Source organism: Otolemur garnettii, unplaced genomic scaffold (genome assembly GCF_000181295.1).
Source record: "Otolemur garnettii isolate 467f Iridium unplaced genomic scaffold, OtoGar3 scaffold00084, whole genome shotgun sequence".
In the NCBI taxonomy this organism is placed as follows: Eukaryota; Metazoa; Chordata; class Mammalia; order Primates; family Galagidae; genus Otolemur; species Otolemur garnettii.
The window spans coordinates 63,065-86,473 of NW_003852479.1; the positions used below are offsets into that span (position 1 = coordinate 63,065).

The window sequence follows — 23,409 nt, forward strand, 5'->3', positions numbered from 1 at the left end:
GGGAGCAGCTGCAGAGAGTGATCTAACTTCTCACACATACAACTGTGCAGGTCTGGGGAGTGTTGAGCGTTCTTAAAGTGAAAACCATTTGGGTGTGCTTATACATTACTGCCCAGGACTGTCCTGGAGGGGAATTACGGAGGAGCTGTAATCCACAATGTGACATTCCTGAGAAGCAGCAGGAGCTAGGACTCAAGCCCATGAATGCTTTACTTGTAAGACATGTCCTCTAAAGGGATGGGAAGGAGTGGATGGGTGACACCTAAGTGGGCTTTTAAGCTGCAAGTGAGGTGAGAAAGTGACTTTCCTGTGATTTTTTGGCCATCTTCACCCCGCTGAAATAGGAAGGTCATCTACTAAGAGTGACCGGGAAGCATGTTAAAGGGGTTTGACTAGTTGAAGAAAGTCCGAGTTTGGAGAGAACGAATTGCGAGGCGTCACGCCTCCATTCTCCGTCTGCTCCATCGCATGCACTGATGCAGTCTCAGAGCAGCAGGGCTTACTGCACGTGACCATGAACACTATCATTGTGCTTCTTTGTTCTTTTGACAACGCTTTTTATTTGTTCACTTTTCACTGTGAACTCTCCCAGTAAGCTAAGCTGACAGCAAGTGATATATTTAATTGTTTTTCTAGCCCTAGCTCCTGGTTTAAAGCCTAGCTGAATGCGGTTCTCAGATACTTGTAACATGTAGAAATGAACAGAGCTTCGGTCATTGCTGGCAGCAAACGGGGAAAGGCATTCCTCCTAGACACGAGTGCTTATTTTCAACCTAGCATAATTCTATGAGCTTTACATGAATTAACTTTTAAGCCACACAATAACCCACTGAGGAGGCACTAGAGTATTTTCCATTTTTCAGATGAAGAAACTGAAGCATATATAACTTTACAAGGTTCCACAAGACTTAAGTGTCAGAGCCCAGATTTGAAGCAAGGTAATTTATCACAGGGGGGCACTGTATGAATTTGTACCTAAGGCGTCTGCAACAACCAATAGTAAAAGAAGGGATAATAAACACTGTATGTACGGATTATCAAAATGGTCCAGAATGAGAGGGCATTCCATGAGCTTGCTTCCAACTATTTGAACCAACTAAAAATTTGTGTACAGAAGCTTGTGTGACAGTGTGGTTACTTTTATAAACAAACACTGCTACATCAATAAACCAGAACTCTGATAATTTTTTTTACCATAGCTGAGTGAGCAAAGAAAGCAATCATATAACTTTGTGATCTGGATACTTTCTTTGTAAAAACATCTATTATTATGATGAAACATTATTTCCAAAAGCTGACAAGAGTATTTTAAAAGATGAATTGTGGGCTCAGCGCCTGTGGCTCAAGCGGCTAAGGCGCCAGCCACATACACCTAAGGTGGTGGGTTCGAATCCAGCCCAGGCCCGCCAAACAACAATAATAGCTGCAACCAAAAAATAGCCGGGTGTTGTGGCGGGCGCCTGTAATCCCAGCTACTTGGGAGGCTGAGGCAGGAGACTCGCTTGAGCCCAGGAGTTGGAGGTTGCTGTGAGCAGTGAAGCCAGGGCACTCTACCTAGGGGCTCAGCTTGAGGCTTTGTCTCAAAAAAAAAAAAAATGAATTGTGTAAGTATTAGATAATATTAGGTTATCCATGCATCATAGTATGTAAAATCAGTATTTGAAAAACTATGAAGATCCACTTCACTATTCTATGGATGTCAGATATCCAAATTTGATAGTGGCTAAAATACAAGAGTAAAAAGAAATAAGGACACGAGTATTCACCTGCCAAGGTGTGGATTCTTTCCTTCCTCTAGGAAGCCTTCTGAACCTCAGAATAAGGCAAATTAAAAGTTCCAAACTGACGAAGACTGCTCAGAGGTGTTTACTACAATCAGTTCATTTGAGAAGTTGCACATTATCTCAAACGTTTATTGAGTGCCCATAGACTCATGGTACCTTCATGGTATTTACAGAGCTTTGCTTATACGCCAACCTTGCCCTTAAGGAGCTTACAATCTAGTAGAAAGAGAAACACAGATGTGAGACCAATGAATGACCATACTACACACTAAAAATTACCGTAAATGTAAAACACATACCAAAAAATGAGAATGGGGCTAGCAAGGATGGGCTAGTTCTGGGTACACTCCTGACTTCCTGAAGGAGACAGACACCTAGAATCCAAGGACGCAAAGTGGAGTTGAGAAAACCAGGATGCAAACAAAACTCTTCTTATCTGTGCCTCTTTCCCTACTCTCTGCAGATGGGGAGAATCACAAAATGAGGAATACAGGGATAAAAATAGGGCAACAAAAACTTTTCAATACTTTTAGCACCTCTGATTACAAGTTGACTTAGACTGGAACAAAGTTACTATTTAGTATGTTAGATGTCCTAGATCCTCCTACACTGGATCAAAGGGGGAAAAAAAAGATAAAAAACTAGTATTTCTGTACCAGTTCTCTGTATATACAGACATATATCTTGACCTTAACTAAAAGGCTAAGATGACCAGATGGCCATGTCATGTGAAAGAGCACTGAACTGGATGTACAGCACAGGCATTGCACAACTGCCAGTCACACAGGTGACGCACCTTGGCACTGCTTACTAGCTCTGCAGCAGATAGACCCATTTACGGAGGGAGCACGTTGGCAAGTACAAAAGGAAATGGTTGGAGGTAGAAAATATCCAGACTAGGTAATGTTTTCTGCTAATGAGTCGAACAGGGGGACAACCCCAAAGGTACAAGAAGTCTGACAGTACCACTGGAGTGAACACGCTTACCTTCATCTCCCCCATCACAGTATTAGTCACACTGTGAGTCTTTATTTTTATTTTTTAAATGAAAATGCCTTCTTTAGCCGAGTTTGAGAGCTGGATATGATCACTGTACCTAAAAAGAGTAAAATGGTAACTACATTCAAAGGATGGGGAAGCATGGCTCACAGGGCTCAAGAATCAGAGAAATGGAGACACTGAGGTAGGTACCTGAAAGGCAGGTAACTGGAGACCGCCAGCGCCACAAAAGGCACGTGGACTTAAGCAGATTATCAGACAGTTGTTTCAAAGAGTAAAAACAGGCTGACAGAAATCTTGGGTAAAATTAGAGAGTAACCATAGTTACAGAATCCATCAGCTATACAGATCAAGAGTTAAGATACAGTCAGGGAAGAACACAAAGAAAAATAGAAGCGGAACAAGTTATCGTATGTTTCTTTACAAAGAATAAAACTGGAAGAACTGATAGCCCGGCAAGGTTAAATAACCTGGAGCAGGCAGCAGATTCAGAACTACAAAAGATACAAAGCTGGTGGAGCAGAGAAGGCAGCAATTGGAGCAAAGAGAATGTAGTCTGAGTGAGTACTACAGTCTTCCGGTGGGTGGGAGATCAGAGAATCTGGAGGAAGTTAATTTGTCTCACACTTAGCTGCTCTTATGCCCAAAGTAGTAGCTGTTGAATCAGTTTCATCAACAGTACACCTTGGCATCCACATCCTGAATGAAAACTGTCACCTAACAGGGCTAGATTTAAAGAGACTATTCAAAATTAATGCAATTGCTAAGTCTTCAGGAAAAAAATGTTCTGCCTTCTCCTACACAACAGATAGGCTAGTTTATGTAAAATACACATCAATCCTGAGTTGCCTCTGATCATACTAGATTATAGGTTTCACCAATCTTTGTTTTATACCTTCCTTGAGTTAACAATGCATAAATGGCATGATTGTGGACCTTGATTTTATTTAAAGGTATGCAACTTTTCATTACTGTTACTTTCTTTAAAAGCATACATTTTATTAATGTGCTCACTAAAAAGTTTAAAAAAAATTTTTCCCTTTAAATGTTCAAAATGTCAAGTTGGTTAAACATGAATTTGCTAGTTCTGTGTTTGAGAATATTGCGTTGGATGTCTGTGCAAACTTTCCCCCTCATATTAAATTGCTTGACATTTCATGAATTTTGCCAATAATCAAACAGCAAAAAAGATACAATGCATAGATATCATGGCCTCTGATAGTCAACTGATTCTAACTGAAATTTTATACATAAATGGGTGAACAATCCACCGAATCTCAGGAGTTAACTGGTAATTGCTTTTGGTTAAAGCTAAGTCAGCCTGTTTCTAGTTCACCTTCTTAATAGCTGTAAGGAAGATCTTAAAAATTTCTACCATACTAATGCCATTCCTCAGTATATAGGATAGAAAAAGCTATATGAACATTTTTTATGTTTGTTCACAAATGTAAACAAATTTAGATGACTTCTAGAACATTATTTGGAAAACAGTGGGCATTAGTTGAGACCTGGGCCCCTACCTGAACTTTAGGGATGTGGCTTTGGCACTTCTTGACAACTCTATCGCCGGAAAGGGGTGGGGTGGGGGGGGCAGGCTGAGGCAGATCATTCGTAGTTTATAATTCACGGACTCCTGACAATCCCAATAACGTAAGGAAAACTGAGCATTTACACAAGACATGCATTTGTAGGGAAACTGGAGTATTGATTTTGGTTCTCACAAGTGACTATGATCCAAAAGCAAGCTTATACTATATGACCATTTCTAAGTTGTTCCAGTTCTACACATTAATACTTCCCAGTGGTAGGCAGAACTCTTTAGACGGCTTCCCATACTCTTGGTATACAAGCCCCCATATAGCTCCTTCCCTTGAGTGTGGGCAGAATCTGTGAATAAGAGGGATATTACCTGTGACTGGACAACAGGCAAAGGGATTTTGCAGGTATAATTACAGCATCTAATTAGTTTGGCTTTGTGTGAATCAAAAGGAAGATCATGAGGGGCAGGAACTGATTTAATCAAACAAGACCTTTAAAAAAGGGTTTAGGGTATTCCCTAAGATCAGAGATTATCCAGCTCTGTCTACAGACATATTTTTGGAGAGTTTCACTTTGTTGTCCTGGGTAGACTGCTGTGGCATCACAACTGACAGCAAACTCAAAGTCTTGGGCTGGAGCGATCCTCTTGCCTCCCCAGTAGCTGGGACTACAGATGTGCCACTACACTGGGCTGGTTTTTCTATTTTTAGTAGAGACAGGGTCTGGCTCTTGCTCAGGCTGGTTTCCCAGCTCCTAAACTTAAGCAATCCATCCAGGTTGGCCTCCCAGAGTGCTAGGATTATAGGTGTGAGCCACTGCACCTGGCCTATCCAACTAGTCTTGAAGAATCAAGTTGCCAGGGATGGATTCTGGCCGACACCTGTGCAACCTCGTGAGACCCTGAGCAGAGGACCATTTCTGGACATGTCAAAGCAACTATGAAATAGCGTATGTTGTGTTTTAAAATACTAAATTTGTGCTAAGCACGTAACAATCTCACAGCAATTAGACTTTAAAAGTAAAACTTAGCTTAAATTTTGTAACATTTTCCTTGAGGGAACTGAGGCAATGGAGAATCCAAAAAGGGTGCTCATATTACATCAATGTGACAATAAACTCAGTTATATGTTTTAAGAAACCACCCCTCAGCCAATGAATTGAAGAAAGCCTAAACTAAATGATACATCCCCTCCTCAAAGTTCTTTCTGATGTAGTTTTAATGATTAGTGGATAGCTTCAATTATAGAAATGTTCCAAGGTTTGGTCCAGGGCACTGTGTAAAGTATTAATTGCACTACAACAGTTAACCGAAGTTGTTGAAAATTAGAAAGGAAATAATATGTTTAAAGATTTTAGGCTAGGGCTTCCTACACACCTTTAACATAATATTACTACTTTTATAGCATTTGCAAAGGGCTCAATGCTCGAAAAAGTTAGGAATATTTAGCTTATTAGGCTTCTTCCATTTTTTTCATCAGAAATAACTGTCTGTAGATAAAAATGAATCCATTTCCTAAATCACTGAAGAATTAAGAAAGAGTTGTGTTTAAACCAGGTAACTGCTGAACTATTAACTGTGCTGAACAATTAAGCCCTTCCTAGACTATCAATGTCCTATATGAGATAACAGGAAGAAATAAAATCTTTAGACTATCAGCTAGCCCTTGTAACTCAGTTCTTAAAATCACTCCACCCTATCTTACATGTAAGAAGAGTAATTCTATGAAATAACTCGGCCTACTACAAGCTCTTAGGCTTACTTCAGATTTTGTTTACTAAAAAACACAAATCATGTGAAGCTGTTGTTATGTTCACCTTGCAGTAACTACAGCCTTTGGTAAAAATCACACTTGTATGCAACATTTGGAGCCGTATGTTGAAGTTACAGTAATACTAAAGACACAGCTCCTTTGTCTCTTTCAACCTTGCTGGAGCGTGAAGGAAGCTCAACACCTTGGCTCGGATAGGGAGAAAGCAGAAGCATATACGGTGTCAAATGAATGCATTCAGTGGGCTAATATTAATATGTTCATACTGAAATTACAGAACCTATGAAATTTCTTCTGTTATGCTGGTTCTAAGTAAAAACTTAGAAAGACAAGAAGCTAGTATAAGCCATTGGATTATACTCCAGCTTTACATTAATACAAAAAAAATTCACACACCACACACACACACCCCATGTAAAACATTGCTTTAAGTTTTAATGTTTATTTCCCCAAGACAGCCTAGCCTGCACTCTACTTGGATAAATTTTACAAGCTAGTTTTCTGCTGCTTCTAGTTTTAAATTTTAACCATGTTTCTGATGACAAGGAATGCTGCAAAAATACTCTAGTTCAACAAAGAGTTATGATCACAAAATAATTTTTATCCATTCTACAGTGTTTCAGAATTACCAGTTGATTTTTAAACACAAAGTAGATATAGATGCTAATGGTGGCTAATCTGGTATGTTTCTTATAGCAAACTGTTGTTCATGCAACACTTGTGCTCAAAGGGGAAGGCACAGGATTTCCTACAATGAGCCACCTTATAAAGAGTTCTTTTTGTACAAATTAATTTATGTCACATTTAATTTAGTGTGCATGACCTCGAAACTGAGGTATTATTCCAATTTATAAAAACCACTTGCATAACTTTTATGCAAGTTTTAAAAATACAAAGTTTTCTCCCTAAAGTGGCTCAAAATAGATTGTTCATGGCTGCCTACATCTAAGATAAAAAGATTCTAAAACAATTGAACAGATTAGGCATATTATTAAAGGTGTTCAAACCATTACTTGATTTGTACATCTACTCAAACCTCTTCATCGGTCTTTATTCAGCAGTACATATGCACCAAATTCCATTTTAGAAGTTTCCATATCATTTTCATAGAAAACAAAGTTTGAAAACAAGTAACATTTAAACACAGCACGGTATTCTACCACAACTGAAACTTTTTTCTTCTTCTTCTTTACAGGACTCAACAAAATCTAAAAATGAACTATGCTGTAGATTTACCTCATGCAAAGATCTTTATGTTATCTCTGAAAATGAAAAGGATGGCCTCTGAAGCACATTTTACTGTTTTATACTATTATGGCAACTTGTGTACTGCAACACAGTCTATTTGGAGGGAAATTTATGATTTTTTTTCATGCAAAAATCTACACAAATTAGTTTTGATGATATGGAAAGCTTTTCATAGCATCAAACATTCATCTGGTGCAAATGCACAGGGAAACCTTCCTGAAAAGTTTTCTGACTTGAGAAGCAACTAAAAAAAGCCATACTAAGTAAAGTAAATAAAAACTAAAAAAAAGGGAGGGAGGTGAGAAAAGGGAAGAGGGAAAATAGAAAACACAGGCTGCAGAGTAAACCAATGTCTGCTGCTAAACCGGTCTTTGTTTTCACGTCCAGTGTACATTAACACTTAGGATCTCATTTTGATGATTTACTAGGTTTGTTAGCCCCCTGAAGGTGAATCAAGCTTGCATGCGTTCACATACAGCACCACAACCACACTCTCGTACACAGTCACTCCAGGACTAGGAGTCTGCTTCATGAGTGAAGAGCCCTAGATTTGAAAGATGAACCTGGCTCCCCATCACTGAGCCAGACATTCACTCAACATTGTCCACTCACACATTGCTTCATAGCAAGGCCTGGGCTCATTTTCCTTTGACTTATATGGGCATCCTGTTCTCTTTTATGCTTACAAGGCTTAAGATGACAGTACTGCACTTTCTCCTCAATTGATAAGAGTAAGTCAATGTTCCTTCTCAGGCACTGAAGATCTGTGACCTGTAGCCCTTTTTACTTTGAACAACCTAAATAAGCATTCATGTAAAGTTTTCGTTACATTTTGCCACTCATTCTCACTCGCACCCACTCGCCATCTTGACCTCATTTGGGCATTTTCTGTGATTCCAAATGAAATCTTCACATTTTCTTTCCCGATTTAATGCAGCAGCAGATCCCATGAGCCAAGCTTGATGGATCAAACCTTTTTATATATATGTATATATATATATATATCTCAGTGCTGCATTGTACCTAACTTCCACAACATCTTTCTAAAACTGGAACCCTTCTGTTGGTACATTGGCAGATGAATTGAAACCAAATGTTCCACCTTGAATTGCCTCTGGAACAAGGCTGGGATCTTCATCAATCTAGGTAAAAAAAAAAAAAAAAAAAAAAAGGTAAGAAAAAGTGTGATGATTACTTTTAAAATATATTATGTATATAAATAACATTACCCTCCTTTAGTACAAGATAAGTGCTGATACTGTCCTACCATCCTTTAGAAAGCAGAACTACCTTGTAAAGGCTTTTTCTTAAGGGATGCCAAAATAATAAGAAACTTAAGAGAATACACAGGCTAGACCTCTTCCAAAAGAATGAAAGAGCAGTAATCCTTGGGAGATGGTCCTAGTCTCAAGCTGAGAGGGTACACATTGGTACTCACCACAATATCCTTTGCACTTGAGTAGAAAGATAAAGTTGATGACAAAAAAGTTAATGCCACCAGTTTTGGAAAGTGATGTAATTTTTGTTTAACCTTTTAATAGCAATTGGAGAAAAATAGTATTTGGGCTTAAAATAATATTCTACATGCTGTATCAAAAGGTTCTTTTTGAAATTCAGAATTACACAGCTACGGTATAGAACCTATAACATCATCTCAATTATTCTTTGTACAATGTAAGACAGGAACAGAGAACTGGATGTTGAGGTACTAGAAATCCCAAGTCTTTGTTAACTTATTGCAGTTAGTCATCACATTGCAAATTAGGATTTCCAAAAAAATCTAACTTGAAGGTATGTGATTAAAACCATCTTTAAAATAATATGGCTCCTCTGATTTATTTAACTAACACTGGACATCTGGAAGTAAATCTTTTCTAGTATTGTCCTTATCAGGTCAATGGTCAAATGATAGATGCTTAACAAAATAATATTCCATTCTCTTTTGATAATGTGGAAAAGTATCTAGTATAAAATTCATTTTTTTTAAAGTTAAGAAATTATTCAAGAAATCCATTGGTGGCTGTATCTAACTATTATAAGGTTAGGAGTAAGGGCTTTAATTTTAGATCTACTTTTCCAAAGAGGCAACACTAAAATTTCTACTACCTCCTGACAATCTAAAGATACTTTAGCATACTGTACCTTAACCGTATAGTGCCTGATCTTTTTTGATGATTTATTTTTATTTTATCTACTTATTATCTTCATGTTTGGTTTTGGTGATGAAAGCAATACATTTAAGTGTAGATTAACTATTGTCATGAAGAATGTAATATAGCATATACTAGCATTACTGTTCTGTCTATAAACATGTAATACTACTAAAAATTAAAACAAATGAGACCAATAAATACATATAGTGAAAATAAGGCCTCACTTATCCAGTATCAAAAAATCCTTATCTTTCTGCCATTAGAGCTAATATGTCCTTAAGGGATTTAAAAATATTGAAATAATTATGTTTCCAAAGTGACGTTACTGTCACACATCCATCTTAATTCCATTCCAAAAAAATACATACATGAATATCCTCTAGCTTACTATACTATTTCATCCAAACTTATGTTTATATATAAAACTAAGAAAAATACAAAATTATTAAATACATCATCTGAAGAGAAGAACTGGTCAATGATCTCATAAGCCAATTTGTAGATGTCTTCATTTTCATGATTTTGAAGTTGTTCAATTTTCTCCAGACCTGCAAGAAATTTTATGAAGTGAAACGATTGTAATATTTAAAAAGTAGAGACAAGTTACAATAATGTTGACAACACATTTAATCCAATTTTGGACTGCAAACTCTTTGGATTACAATTTCTAGAAATCTATTCTAAAGATGTAACTGAAATATAAAAGATTTTAAGCATAAAGACACCTGTTTATCTTTAAAAATTAATAACTGAAAAAATTAACAAAATTAACAAAAATTAACAACAACATCCATCCCTAAACAACTGGAGTGTTTAACTGCATGTAATCGTATAAAAAAAGCAATGGGACTTCTATCTATTCAAAATAATACATAACCTATGTTTATAAAGAATCATTACATATAAAACTGCTTTTATTTGTTAAAAGTAAGAAGCAGAGGCTCGGTGACAGCCACATACACCTGAGCTGGTGGGTTCGAATCCAGCCTGGCCTGCCAAACAACAATGACGGCTGCAACCAAAAAATAGCCAGGCATTGTGGTGGGTGCCTGTGGTCCCAGCTACTTGGGAGGTGGAGGCAGGAGAATCGCTGGAGCCCAGGAGTTGGAGGTTGCTATGAGCTGTGATGCCGGAGCACTCTACCCAGGCAACAGCTTGAGGCTCTATCTCAAAATAAATAAATAAATAAAGTAAAAAGCAGAATCTTCCCACTTTCTAACATCTGCCAAGTTGAGCATGTATGAATAAAAAATTTAAAATACTGGTGATTAATAAATATGATGCTAAGACACCTGTTAAATATACTAGAAAATGATCAACGTCAAATACAGTATTTCATGGGAAAAAGAGAACTTCCCTGTAAACACGGAGCTTAATAAATCATATGCAGAAACATTAAAGATAGTGTGTGTATGTATATATATATATACACATACAAACACACATATATGTATACACACGCATTTAACTTGTTAAAATGCAAATCTGACCTTGTTTTACTTTAAAGGGGAAATAATTCTAATGTCTCTGAAACAAAGGGAAATAGCCCCTTCATGAGTGTTCTTCCTCCATCCATTCCTTAAATGGAGGAAGTTACCTTGGGCTCCTATCTCACTCTATATACTATCATTTTGATGATCCTTCCATTAACAAGTTTAGCTACTAAATGTAGGCTGAGGACTTTCAAATCTACAGCTTCACTTCTCCTCTGAGCTTCCCATGTGTAAAATTCAAACACTTGCATCAGAATTCCACCAGAGCATTTTATAGGCATATACAACTCAAACTGTCTAAACACCATTTATTATTTGCCTTCCTCATTTAAACTGTACTATGATTGTATTCTTACTGAGTGATCATCAGCAACAGCTTGAAGTCTGAGAGAAAGCCCAAGGTCTGCTTTCTCTTAATATCCCACAATCAAATCTCAAAAACCTCAAAAGTCTATCCATTTCTTGACTCTTGTCACTTCCCCTTCATCTCTATTATCATTCTCTTCATTTACTGTGGCCTGAGCACTATATACTCTCCTACTGGTTACCCTGCCTCCAATGGCCCCATCCCCCAGACAGCTGTGTCCATCTGAATATGCTAATCCCATGGGTAAAACCCTCCAACCGCCTGTCACACTATGGCAGAATCCATTGGGGAGCTTATGAAATACAGATTCCTGGGTCTTACCTCTACAGTGAGGTAGAAAATGCTCAAGAACCTGTATTTTTATTTTAATATATAAAGATAAAATATTATGAAAAATTAAAATATTTACATGGTAAGAAAAATCAAGTATTAAAAATAATCAATTATAAATGTTAATTTTTCTGGTACTTACTCTCTACTTAGTCCCCTAGCTCTATTCCCCACCTTTTGTTTCTAACTGGACAGTTATGCATTATCTTTTGTTGTTCTATTAGTTGCTTTAGTAAATTAAATAGATCTCTTGTTAGATTAATTTTCAAGCTTCTTAACTCTCTCTCTTGCAGTTACCTCTCTTTCATTCACTTCTTGACTTATTATCAGAAACACCTTTACTTTTATGCTTATCCAGATTGATAACATTTAGATTCTGTACCACAACCACATTTCAGACTTCCATGTTTTGTCTATACACAAACTCTAAGAGGTGAAGTGACCACACATTGTTAACATTCTAGGTGGCTCTGTTACACAGCCTGATTTGGAAACTACTAACCTACAGAATAACAGCACTCTGTGCTGCAAAGCCTGTAAGACTGCAGTGGTCTGGTTACTGGATACTTCTCTAGCTTTATCTCCTGGCAGAATCTATCCCATACTTTGTGATTCAGCAATACTAAACTACTTATAATTTTGCTGAATGCTATTTCTCACCTCAGACTTTGCTCATGGTGTTATTTCTGCCTGGAACACCTTTCATCCCTTTTTACTTTATTAATCCTTATTCATCTCTCAAAATCCAGCTCAGGTGTCACTTCCTGCTTCTTCCAGGATGGATTAGGCATCCCATTTTGCTGTATATTTCTATTAGGGTAATTAGCACATTAAATCAGTTCATATTTATCTTTAAGACTAAACTATATGCCTTGAGGGCAAGGACTGTGCCTTGTTTACCACTGTCTTCCCATTATCTCAGCACAGTGGCTGTTCAATATATGACAGCAATTCAGTTACCTAAGCATATGCAAGAGGCTGAGCAGGACTGTACATACTGAATATAGTATTTACTTTGTTTTGTTATTTGATTACCTAAGACAGACAAATACACAAGTGCTCTATTAGTCAGAAAATAAAGGTAGTTACAAAACGAACATTAAAATGCAGAATAACAGCTCACAGTAAACTTACCACCACATTCTTCTATAAGATTGGCTATGGTTTCTGCCTCATCTTCAGCCATTTTTAATATATTACTTAGTCCATCGAGTACTACTTGCACAACTTGTGCATCTTTTACAGTCAGCAAGTTGCAAAAAGGTGGGATAACATTTTGTTGGATAAGGTAGGCCACCTGAAGAATAAACACAACATAAAAAAATAACATGAGGGTGAACTTTATGTGCCACATTTTCTCACTGGAATAATCTGATTTTTAAATTTTAAGCATGGAAACATGACTTAATTTCTCCCATGTTAAGTGAGTCTACACTATAAATTTAACCTCGTTTTCATTTATGTTTTTTTCCCCTCTAATTTTGAGAAAAAAGAAATTTAAGTGAAAATGAAGGAGTCATTCAAGTTCATGATAAACATCTCTACCATAAAAAGTGTACTTAACACCATTAAAAAAGAGAACAGAATTTTTAGGTTAATATGGCAAAAAGAAACTGACTCACAGATTCTCCCAACTAATGAACAACAAAAAAGATCTTAAAAGATCTTTTCCCCTTTAATAGCAAGAAATTATGAAATTAGTTAAAGAGGCTATTAATGGAGGCTGAAATGCTATTTTTAAAAAACTTGTCTGCCAAGTTATCAACTAGGAGCATCGGTAAAAATTAAATAATAAAAAAACTACAGTGGTGGGTGGCGCCTGTGGCTCAAAGGAGTAGGGCGCTGGCCCCATATGCTGGAGGTGGTGGGTTCAAACCCAGCCCCGGCCAAAACCTGCAAAAAAACAAAACAAACAAACAAACAAAACTGCAGTGGTTCAATGTGACAGCATTCAGGCACTCTACCTGAATACTTAGTACTCTCACAAACCTGGCTACCTCTCAATTCACCATTCTATTATTTTCGTAATATGTTCTTTTTTTTGAGATAGAGTTTGACTTTGTCGCCCTGGGTGGAGTGCCATGGTGTCAGCTCACAGCAACCTCAAACTCTTGGACTCAAGCGATTCTCTCTTTTTTTTTTTTTTTTCCCCAAAATGACAAGTACCATTTACTGCAGTTATACGAATGGGGTCAGCCAAAGGCTGGCTCAAGCAATTCTCTTGCCTCAGCCTCCTAAATTAGCTGAGACTACAGGCGCCCACCACAACGCCCAGCTATTTTTTAGAGACAGGGTCTTGCTCTTGCTCAGGCTGGTCTTGAACTCATGAGCTCAGGCAAGCCACCCGCCTCGGCCTTCCAAGTGCTGGAATTAGAAGTATGAGCCACTACACCTGGCTCACACTTATTAGTTATTATTTCCATGTTTACATGGATTCACTGATCACCACTAGTCAACAGCTTGTCACAGTTGTCAATTCACTGTTACTCAGTTCTAAATTCACTCTTTTTACCTGCTCTGAGAAACAGATCTAAGCCCTTTAACGTTACGTTCCTTTGCCAGTTGGCAGGTAAGCTTGTCACCCGAAAGACCCTAACAGTGAGTGCCCACTTACATTTTAGACCCTATTTCACATTCCTTACCCTAGTTCCTAGTCCTAGCCACATGGTTTAGCTTAGTTCTTTGTTTGGTTTGCTAATAATGGTGAATTTGTTTGTGCTTAATTACCATCTTTGTACTTTTGTATTGTTTGTTAGAAGAATCTGTGAGTCAGTTTCCTTCTGCCATATTAACCTAAAAATCTGTTCTTTCTTAACACTGTTAAAAAAACTATCCCCCCCCCATGGGGCTCAATTTTACCATAGACTGGAAAACTTTTTGTAGACCAACATATTGGAAAAGAATAATTCTCTTCTATGATATATGACTAAAGGAAGTCAAAGTGATACTTCTGTATGAAAAAGTCACAGAATAGCTTTTACCGTGCTAATACTTTAAATTATAATTTACTTTAAACCTTAACATTATCTATACCTATATTTTTCCCAGTTTTAATAAAAATAAAAGCACAACTTACTTGATCTTTCCTTCCACTAATTGTTAAGTTACTTATGGCCCAAGCAGCTTCTTTCTGAGTGCCAAAATCCCCCTGTAAAAAAGCAAAGCAACAGACTACATGAACTGCAATAAAGGGTTAACTGGAAGAAATGTTTCCTGAAATAATTTTCCAAATGTTTATTTCCCCAGATTTCCATCTAGTCTTTCTTTGAACTATATTCAATCTACCCTTGAACACATGGAGATTCCTAGAAAAAAAACTGGCTTAATAATTACTGTTTAATAATATCAGATTAACCAAGTTGATAAATAAAATTTTTCAAAAAATTGAAAAAATTTACCGTATCATTATAATCAGAGTCAAATTAAAATAACATACCCTCTTAAACACGAACTTTAAAAACATGAATACCCTTCACCATTGATGAAACTGCGATAGAAATGTTAAATACTGTCTTTCAAATATAAAAAAAATTTAAAAATCACTTTATAAGTCATAATATGTAAAACTTTGTAATCTCGCTTGAGAATTTACTAAGAAAATTATTTAGAATATTATACATTACTGTGTATATAGTCAGAGTTGCATCACGATAGCCAAAAAGTAAAAGCAACTAAAATTTTCAATAGGCATAACTGACTTTAACAGTAAATCTACTGAATTAAATAACAAACAGCTATTAAATATTATTTATTTACTTTTTTTTTTTTTTTTTTTTCAGTTTTTGGCGGGGGCTGGGTTTGAACTTGCCACCTCTGGTATATGGGGCCTATGCCCTACTCCTTTGAGCCACAGGTGCTGCCCCCAATCAGCTATTAAATATTAAGAAGACTAGCAACCTGGAAAAATGCTTATGATATATTAAGACAAAACATACAAATAAATGAAATCCACATGTAATATCCTTTTTTTTTTTTTTTGAGACAAGGGTCTCATTATGTCGCCCTCAGTGGAGTGCTATGGCGTCACAGCTCACAGCAACTTCAAACTCCTAGGCTCAAGCGATTCTCTTGCCTCAGCCTCCCAAGTAGCTGGGACTACAGTCACCCACCACAACCCTCAGATATTTTTTGTTGCAGTTGTCATTGTTGGTTAGCTGGCCCGGGCCAGGTTCGGGGCGGGTTCGAACCTGCCAACTTCTGTGTATGTGGCTGGCTCCATAACCACTGTGCTGAGCAGTGATATTCTTTCATATTTATCAGATTAAGAAAATCCAAATAGGCTCAGTGCCTATCATTCAGTGGTTAGGGAGCTGGCCACATACGCTGGAGCTGGCAGGTTTAAACTCAGCCCGGGGCCTGCAAAACAACAACAATAATAAAATAGCCAGGCATCTGCAGTGGGCGCCTACAGAACAAAATAGCCAGGCATTGCAGTGGGCGCCTACAGTCCCAGCTACCTGGGAGGCTGAAGCAAGAGGATCACTTAAGCCCAGGAGTTTGAGGTTGCTGTGAGCAACCACACTACAGCATTCCACTGAGGGCCACATAGTGAGTCTGTCTTAAAAAAAAAAAAAAAAAAGAAAATCCAAGTATTTGTCAGTGAGACTGGTAGGAGTACAAAATGCTATCTTTACAGAAAGGAACTAGCATTATAATGGCAAAATTTACATACACATTTGATTATTAATCCAGTAATCCCCAATATAACTGGGCAAAAAAAATTTTAAGCCCTCACTCTGTCACCCAGGCTTAAGTGTGGTGGCATGATCACAGCTCCCTACACCTTAAACTTTTGGTCTCAAGCTACTCTCCTGGTTCAGCCCTCTGAGTAGCTGGGATTATAGGTGTGTGCCACCATGTCCAGCTCATTTTCAAAATTTTAGAGAAGGGATCTTACTTTGTTGGCCTAGGTTGGTTTCAAACCCCTGGCCTCAAGCATTCCTCCTGCCTTAGCCTCTCGAAGTGTTGGGATTAGACCCGAAACACCAGGCCCAACCACAAGCTATTCTATGAAGTCTTTTTTTTTTTTTTTTTTTTGATACAGAGTATCCCTCTGTTGCCCTGCCTAGTGTGCAGTGGCTTCATCATAGATAGCTCACTCCAACCTTGAACTCTTGGTTTTAAGCAATCCTCCTGCCTCAGCCTCCCGAGTAGCTGGGACCCAATGCTTAGCTAGTTTTTCTATTTTTTAGTAGAGACGGGGTCTTGATCTTGCTTAGGCTGGTCTTGAACTCCTGAGTTCAAGCAATCCTCCTACCTTGGCCTTCCAAAGTGTGCTAGAATCAGGGCATGAGACACTATGCCTGGCCTGTAAAGTATGATTTAACAGCAAAACACCTAAGACATCTCAAATGACCAAATACACTGTACTATGTAGGGAAAAAACAAGAAACAAGGAAGCTCTCTATACAGTGCTATACAAATGACATTATTTTTAAGAACACCATTGATGGACTATATCCTAAAAACAAAATTACCTCCAAAGAAATCTTAAAAGCACATTCAGTAGCCATGTTGTTAGTGGCAATACGATCTTGTTATTTGATATTTTTAAATACATATTTATACATAAAATATATAAAATATGTATTTATATTTTCATCTCTTAATGAGGAAAATCAGCAGAGTTTTTGTCTTTAGTACATGTCATCAATGATGTACCTAAAAATAATGTATACTGGTATGTCTCTATAGCTCTCTATGTATCAGTAAGTTCATGATTTTAGGAAGATTTTCAGCAGTAAGAGTAAAAGAGATGGAAACATACAATTAAAAAAAATTAAGGAAAAAAACCCCTGTTGTCTAAAATATCCAGTAACATTTGATAACTTTTCTTTTTGAGACAGTCTCACTTTGTTGCCGTTGGTAGAGTGCCGTGGCATCAAGTTCACAGCAATCTCAAACTCTTGGGCTCAAGCGAACCTCTGGCCTCAGCCTCCCAAGTAGCTGCGGGGACTAGAGGAACTCACCAACAACACCTGGCTATTTTTTTTGTTGTTGCTGCAGTTGTCATTGTTGTTTAGCTGGTCTGGACCGGGTTTAAACCCACCACCCTCGGTGCATGTGTCCAGTGCTGTAACCACTGTGCCATAGGAGCCAAGTTAATATTTGATAACTTTTCATTCTTGATTTCTAAATGAATTCTCATGTTCCTGAACTCATCATCCTTCACCATAAAAATACTTATCATTTATTTTGTTTGTTCTGGCCTAGAAATAATGACAATCTTATAATAATAATCTCCCTTATACCTAAATTATGATCCTTAAACACCACTCCCTACAAAAATCAATCAAGATACCCTAGAAAAATAGTTCACTCTAGGTCTATGTCAGAAGACATACAAGATACACCCGGAAATCTGATTAGTCTCAAATCATTAGGGGATGTAATAAAGATACAAGCACCAACTTTAAGAAGTTCCCATTGGTGAAGGAAACTTAAGTTTCAAAAACAATAACTAGGCTGGGTATGGTGCAGTGGTGGCTAATGCCTGTAATCCCAGCACTTTGGAAGGCAAAGACAGAAGAGGGCCTTGGGGATAGGAACTCGAGACCAGCCTGGCCAACAAAGCAAGATCCATCTTTAAAAACAACAACAACAACAACACACACACAAAAAGTAAAGAAACTATTAGCTCAGTATGGTAGCATGTGCCTGTAGTCCCAGCTACTCAGAAGGCTAAGGATCGACTGAGCCCAGGAGTTCCAGGAAGCAGCAAGCTGGGATAGCATGCTGCCTGTGTAAGAGAGCAAGATTACGTCTCAAAAAACAAACAAAAAAAGTAACAACTAAAATGAACTAAAACTTGCAAAATATATTTAAAAATTAATAATTTCCTAATGATGTTAAAAAAAAATTAATTCTGGTCTCTTTTCAAGGTTGTGAGAGATGCATGCCAGTATAAAATGACTGGTAAGGAGAAAGAATCAAACACTTATCTTGCCTTCCCTATATGAATTTTATTTCAGAGTAACCAATAGTTGATAAAGAAAAAGCTATTTCCTAAAGAAGTATGGCCAATAATACATAAAGAATGTTAAGAATTAGAAAGTCATCATCTTACAACTCCTAGTGAAACAAGGGATCCAGGCAATGATCATCTAGGATGACTTAAAAACCATAAGTCAGAGATTGATGGATTACCTTATAATCATCAGCTGGAATAGGCTGATGACACCTGAGGTCACTCATCAATCTTAAGATCACTAGATGTGATTAGGACAACATATGTCTCCTGATGTGAACTGTTAAGTACAGAGTCGTCCATGAAGTACTCATTCTTGTCCAAAAAGCTAAACTAGATCTACCAATTTTCAGGACATGTGGAACAGAAGATATTGGGATAACTTCCCTTCAATTATAGAGTAGTGCTGAGAAAGCATTCTCCTGCTATGACTGACATTGTAAAGAGTTTTTCTAAATGTTAATATGAGCATGAGAGGTGATATGGCACGCTATTAATACAACATTTACTTGCTATTCAATTTTGTGCATTTGTCTACAGCAGTTTCTTCATCTGTAGAATGGGGATAATCACTACCTACATTGGATTATCATCTGAAGTAACATGTAGTACGTGTATAGTGCTTAGAATAACACACATTTAGTACCAGTAATAATTATAATTTTTACTAAGTCCCAGGATACAGCAATTTTGGTAAAAGAATGATCCAGAAAAAGGGCCAGGGCTCCCTTCCTCTCAAGCTTTTGTATGTAAGAACTTAGTTTCAAAAATTTTTAGTATTAATACTACTTTACTGGCTTAGCACCCACATCTCAGGGGTTAGGACGCCAGCCACAAACACTGGCGCTGGTGGGTTCAAACCCAGCCCGGACTTGCTAAACAACAACTACCACCACCACCACAACAAAAATAGCTGGGCATTGTGGCAGGCACCTGTAGTCCCAACTACCTGTGAGGCTGAGGCAAGAGAATCGCTTAAGCCCAAGAGTTTTAGGTGCTATGAGCTATGATGCCACAGCACTCTACTGAAGGAGACATAGTGAGACTCTGTCTCAAAAAAAAAAAAAATACTACCTTACTGTAGTATTCATGCCACTATATAGATTCTAATTAAATAGGAAAGTATACATTCACACAATTTATTAGATTTAAATCCCTTTTTCCTTACCCAGATACATACAAGATGATTTTCTTACCTTATCCAAAAGGTGTATTATCATTGGTACCAGATTGGCATCAATTACTGCCTGAACCTGCTGCTGATTTCCTGCAGTGATGTTAGAGAGGAACCACACAGCTTCCTGCAGAACAAGAGTCTTTCAATATTTCTCATTAAAATAAACAATCTGTTATCTGAACTAGAAAAAAAACATTCACTAAACTGTCCAAATGATTTCATTATGGAATGAGTGCGATAATAAAAATCTCAGGCATCTCAACTCCCCTACCCCCTTTCCATTATTTTCCTTGGGAAACTTCTAACAACTAATGCAAGCCACAACAAATTAACCCTCCTAAGAATTCTTGAAACCAGTGCTCCCAAATAGTATGACTCAAAAAAAACTTAGCTGAATAAATACTAATGAACTGATGAGTCTTAATACAAACACAAATCTTAAAACTGTTAAGTGTCCTTTCCTCATTATTTTAATAGTCCTAGTGAAAGTAGATAAATTTACATTATTCACAAATGTATGTAGAAATAAAAAAATAGTGGGTTGTTTTAGTATACTTCTAATAGTCATTCAGTGTAACATTTCTCTCAAGAAAATAGATATCCGATTGCTTTACTGGTCTACCTTAATGATCTTTTTATGTTACTTTTTATACCACAGTAGTACTACCTTTTTTTTTTCTTTTTAGAGACAGAGTCTCACTTTGTCACCCCTGGTAGAGTGCTGTAGTGTCACAGCTCACAGCAACCTCTAGCTCTTGGGCTTAAGTGATTGTCTTGCCTCAGCCTCCTAAGTAGCTGGGACTACAGGTGCCCACTGCAATGCCCGGCTATTTTTTGGCCCGGGGCTGGGTTCGAATCTGCAGCCCTTGGTATATGGGGCCGGTGTTCTACACATTAAGCCACAGGCGCTGCCCCATAGTAGTACTGCTTTTGACAAGACAGTGGTGGTCCCAGGGTTTTTTACAAGTGTCACAGATAATAAATGCATACTGAAAACACAGCACCAAAGACAAAAATAGCTGCTTCGAATCCTATGTAGGATATTACTGTCATTTACCTAACTTAATACATCTATTAAATTTATCAATTTACTAAAGGCAAACATTTTCTCTATTTTTAAAAACTAGTAACCAAGTTTTATTCTAAAAAATATCAATATTAGCTAATGTACACTAGGCTCTTTTGGATCAGATCACAGGACCATGTTTCATGAACCTGTTAGAGATTTTAGGGTGTTCGGCTAATTAGGTGAGCTGTTCTTGGGTTATAATCATTGGCAATGTTGTAATCAATGACCCATGTTACGTCTACAACAGCCTCAGATGCACTCCAATGTCAGCATCACCCGTCAGTGCCCCCTTGGCATAGCCGCCACAAACACACACATGCACACACACTATCTCTAGTACCTATTAAATATTAATGAAAAACTACTAAACATACATATTAAAAACTTCCAGCCACACAACATTCAACACCCAATTATCTCTATTTCATCATTTCCAAGAGAGCCAAAACAGGACTTTACAATTGGTTTCTTGTATATAGGAAAAACAAAAAATAGAAATATTTCCCTAGATGTCTAAATGATAGTTTAATATTAATATACAGATACTTTTAAGATCCTAATTTTATAGATGAAAACTACTGGTATACTATTTCTTAAGTAGTATTCAAGAATACTTACTTTATTAATTTTCTCTTTGGGATGTGTCAGGAGTGCTGGGAAGTGTGAAAGAGCATCACAGTTCAAAACTACTTGTGTTTGCTCATCAGTTCCAGTAACAATGTTGCCCACAGCCCTAAGTGCAGCAGTCTGAAATATAAAAAGATTTAATGAGATACCGTCCTATCTGAAATACTCCTTAATGAAAGGTTATGTTAGGTAGGTTATAAAATACAAATATTCATTCACTCATTCTTTCATCTCAATGAACCTATCCTTTTCAAACACTTGGTATTAGGTACTAACCTAGACAAAGGTGGGAATAAGACAGACACAAGTTCCAGCTCTTATGGAACTTACATTATTGTAAGAAAAGGAGAGTCAATAAATAAAGAAGAAAAATAATTTTAGACAGTAATTGGTACCATAAAGAAAATAAGACAGTACTTTAGGGTAGTGACCATAGCTCTGTGGGTAGGGCACTGGCCACACACACTGAGGCTGGTGGGCAGGAATCCAGCCCGGGCCAGCTAAAACATCAATGGTAGCAACAATAACAAATAGCCAGGGGTTGTGGCAGCCCCTATAGTGCCAGCTACTTGGGAGGCTGAGGCAAGAGAATTGCTTAAGCCCAAGAGTTTGAGATTGCTGTGAGCTGTGATACCCTAGAACTCTACCCAGTGCGACAGCTTGAGACTGTGTAAATAAATAAATAAGACAGTTTAGATTTGATGTTTAAAAAAATTAAAAAGAAAACAGCACCTTTCAGGAATGGAGAAACCTACTTAATGAGATTTCACTATTATAACAATTTGAATTACCAATTATTTCTTGTGGATGCATCAGGTCATTTTCTGTTAAGTGGAATTTGCCTGTTTTGGACATTTCATATAAGTGGAATTGAAAAGTACTTTTATGTCTAGCTCCTTCCATTTAGCATGATGTTACAGTTTGTATCAGTACTTCATTCCTTTTCATGGCCAAATAATATTCTACTGCATAAATTTTTATTAGTTTAAAATTGTATAAACCTGCATATCATAGACCAGGCATGATAGCTCATGAGTTTGAGACCAGCCTGAGCCAGAGTTAGATTTTGTCTCTATAATATTGCTGGGCATTGTGGCAGGAGCCTATAGTCCCAGTTATTTGGGAGGCTGAAGCAAAAGAATCACTTGAGCCCAAGAGTTTGAGGTTGCTATAATCTGAGATGCTACAGTACTCTACTGAGGGTGACAAAGTAAGATTGCCTCAAAAAAAATAAAATGAAATAAAATAGAATTTAAAGACTAAACAGAGATATCTTTCCATTTATTTAAGGCTTTTTTTTTTTTAGAGACAGAGTCTCATTGTATCACCCTCAGTAGAGTGCCTGGCATCACTGCTCACAGCAATCTCCAACTCCTGGGCTTAGGCAATTCTCTTGCCTCAGCCTCCCGAGTAGATCGGACTATAGGTGCCCGCCACAATGCCTGGCTATTTTTTTGTTGCAGTTTAGCCAGGGCCTGGTTCAAACGTGCTACCCTTGGTGTATGGGCTGGTACCCTACCCACAGGTGCTGCCCTTCAATAATGTTTTAAAGTAACCCAGCCTCTTTGACAAACAAATTTAAAAGGGGAAAGAAGAAAGAATAAAAGAGAAGAAAGTTACAGAGTAATAGAGACTTAAAACAGAATAACCACATGCAGTGTGTGGACTCTGGATACTGATTTGGTCAAACTGTCAAAAAGATAATGAGCCAGTGAGTAATCTGGATCCCGAGTGGGTATTTAACAGGAAGGTTTTTAAGAGTGCACTAACAGTGTTATGTTAAACAACCTTATATTTTAGGTTATGTTAGCCTTATATTTCAGAAATGGAAGCTGCCTAACATGATATGGTATGTAGGATTTGTGTCAAAACAACCTGGGGATGGAG

The 23,409-nt window shown here is 37.4% G+C and overlaps 1 protein-coding gene and 1 non-coding gene across 2 annotated transcripts in view; both read right to left on the bottom strand.

The window, feature by feature from the left end:
• Positions 1 to 7,535: 7,535 nt before the first annotated feature.
• The window catches only part of KPNA4 (karyopherin subunit alpha 4), a 65,845-nt gene continuing 49,971 nt past the window's right edge, over positions 7,536 to 23,409 (bottom strand). The window contains exons 12-17 of the mRNA XM_003794634.3: positions 21,514 to 21,642; positions 19,846 to 19,950; positions 14,759 to 14,830; positions 12,817 to 12,979; positions 9,946 to 10,040; positions 7,536 to 8,481 (exon numbers count right to left, since the gene is read on the bottom strand). Of these exons, the coding sequence (XP_003794682.1) occupies positions 8,383 to 8,481; positions 9,946 to 10,040; positions 12,817 to 12,979; positions 14,759 to 14,830; positions 19,846 to 19,950; positions 21,514 to 21,642 (663 nt within the window). The 3' untranslated portion in view covers positions 7,536 to 8,382. The remainder of the gene's footprint in view (positions 8,482 to 9,945; positions 10,041 to 12,816; positions 12,980 to 14,758; positions 14,831 to 19,845; positions 19,951 to 21,513; positions 21,643 to 23,409) is intronic.
• Positions 21,009 to 21,331, bottom strand: LOC111726881. Its single transcript, XR_002774556.1, has one exon.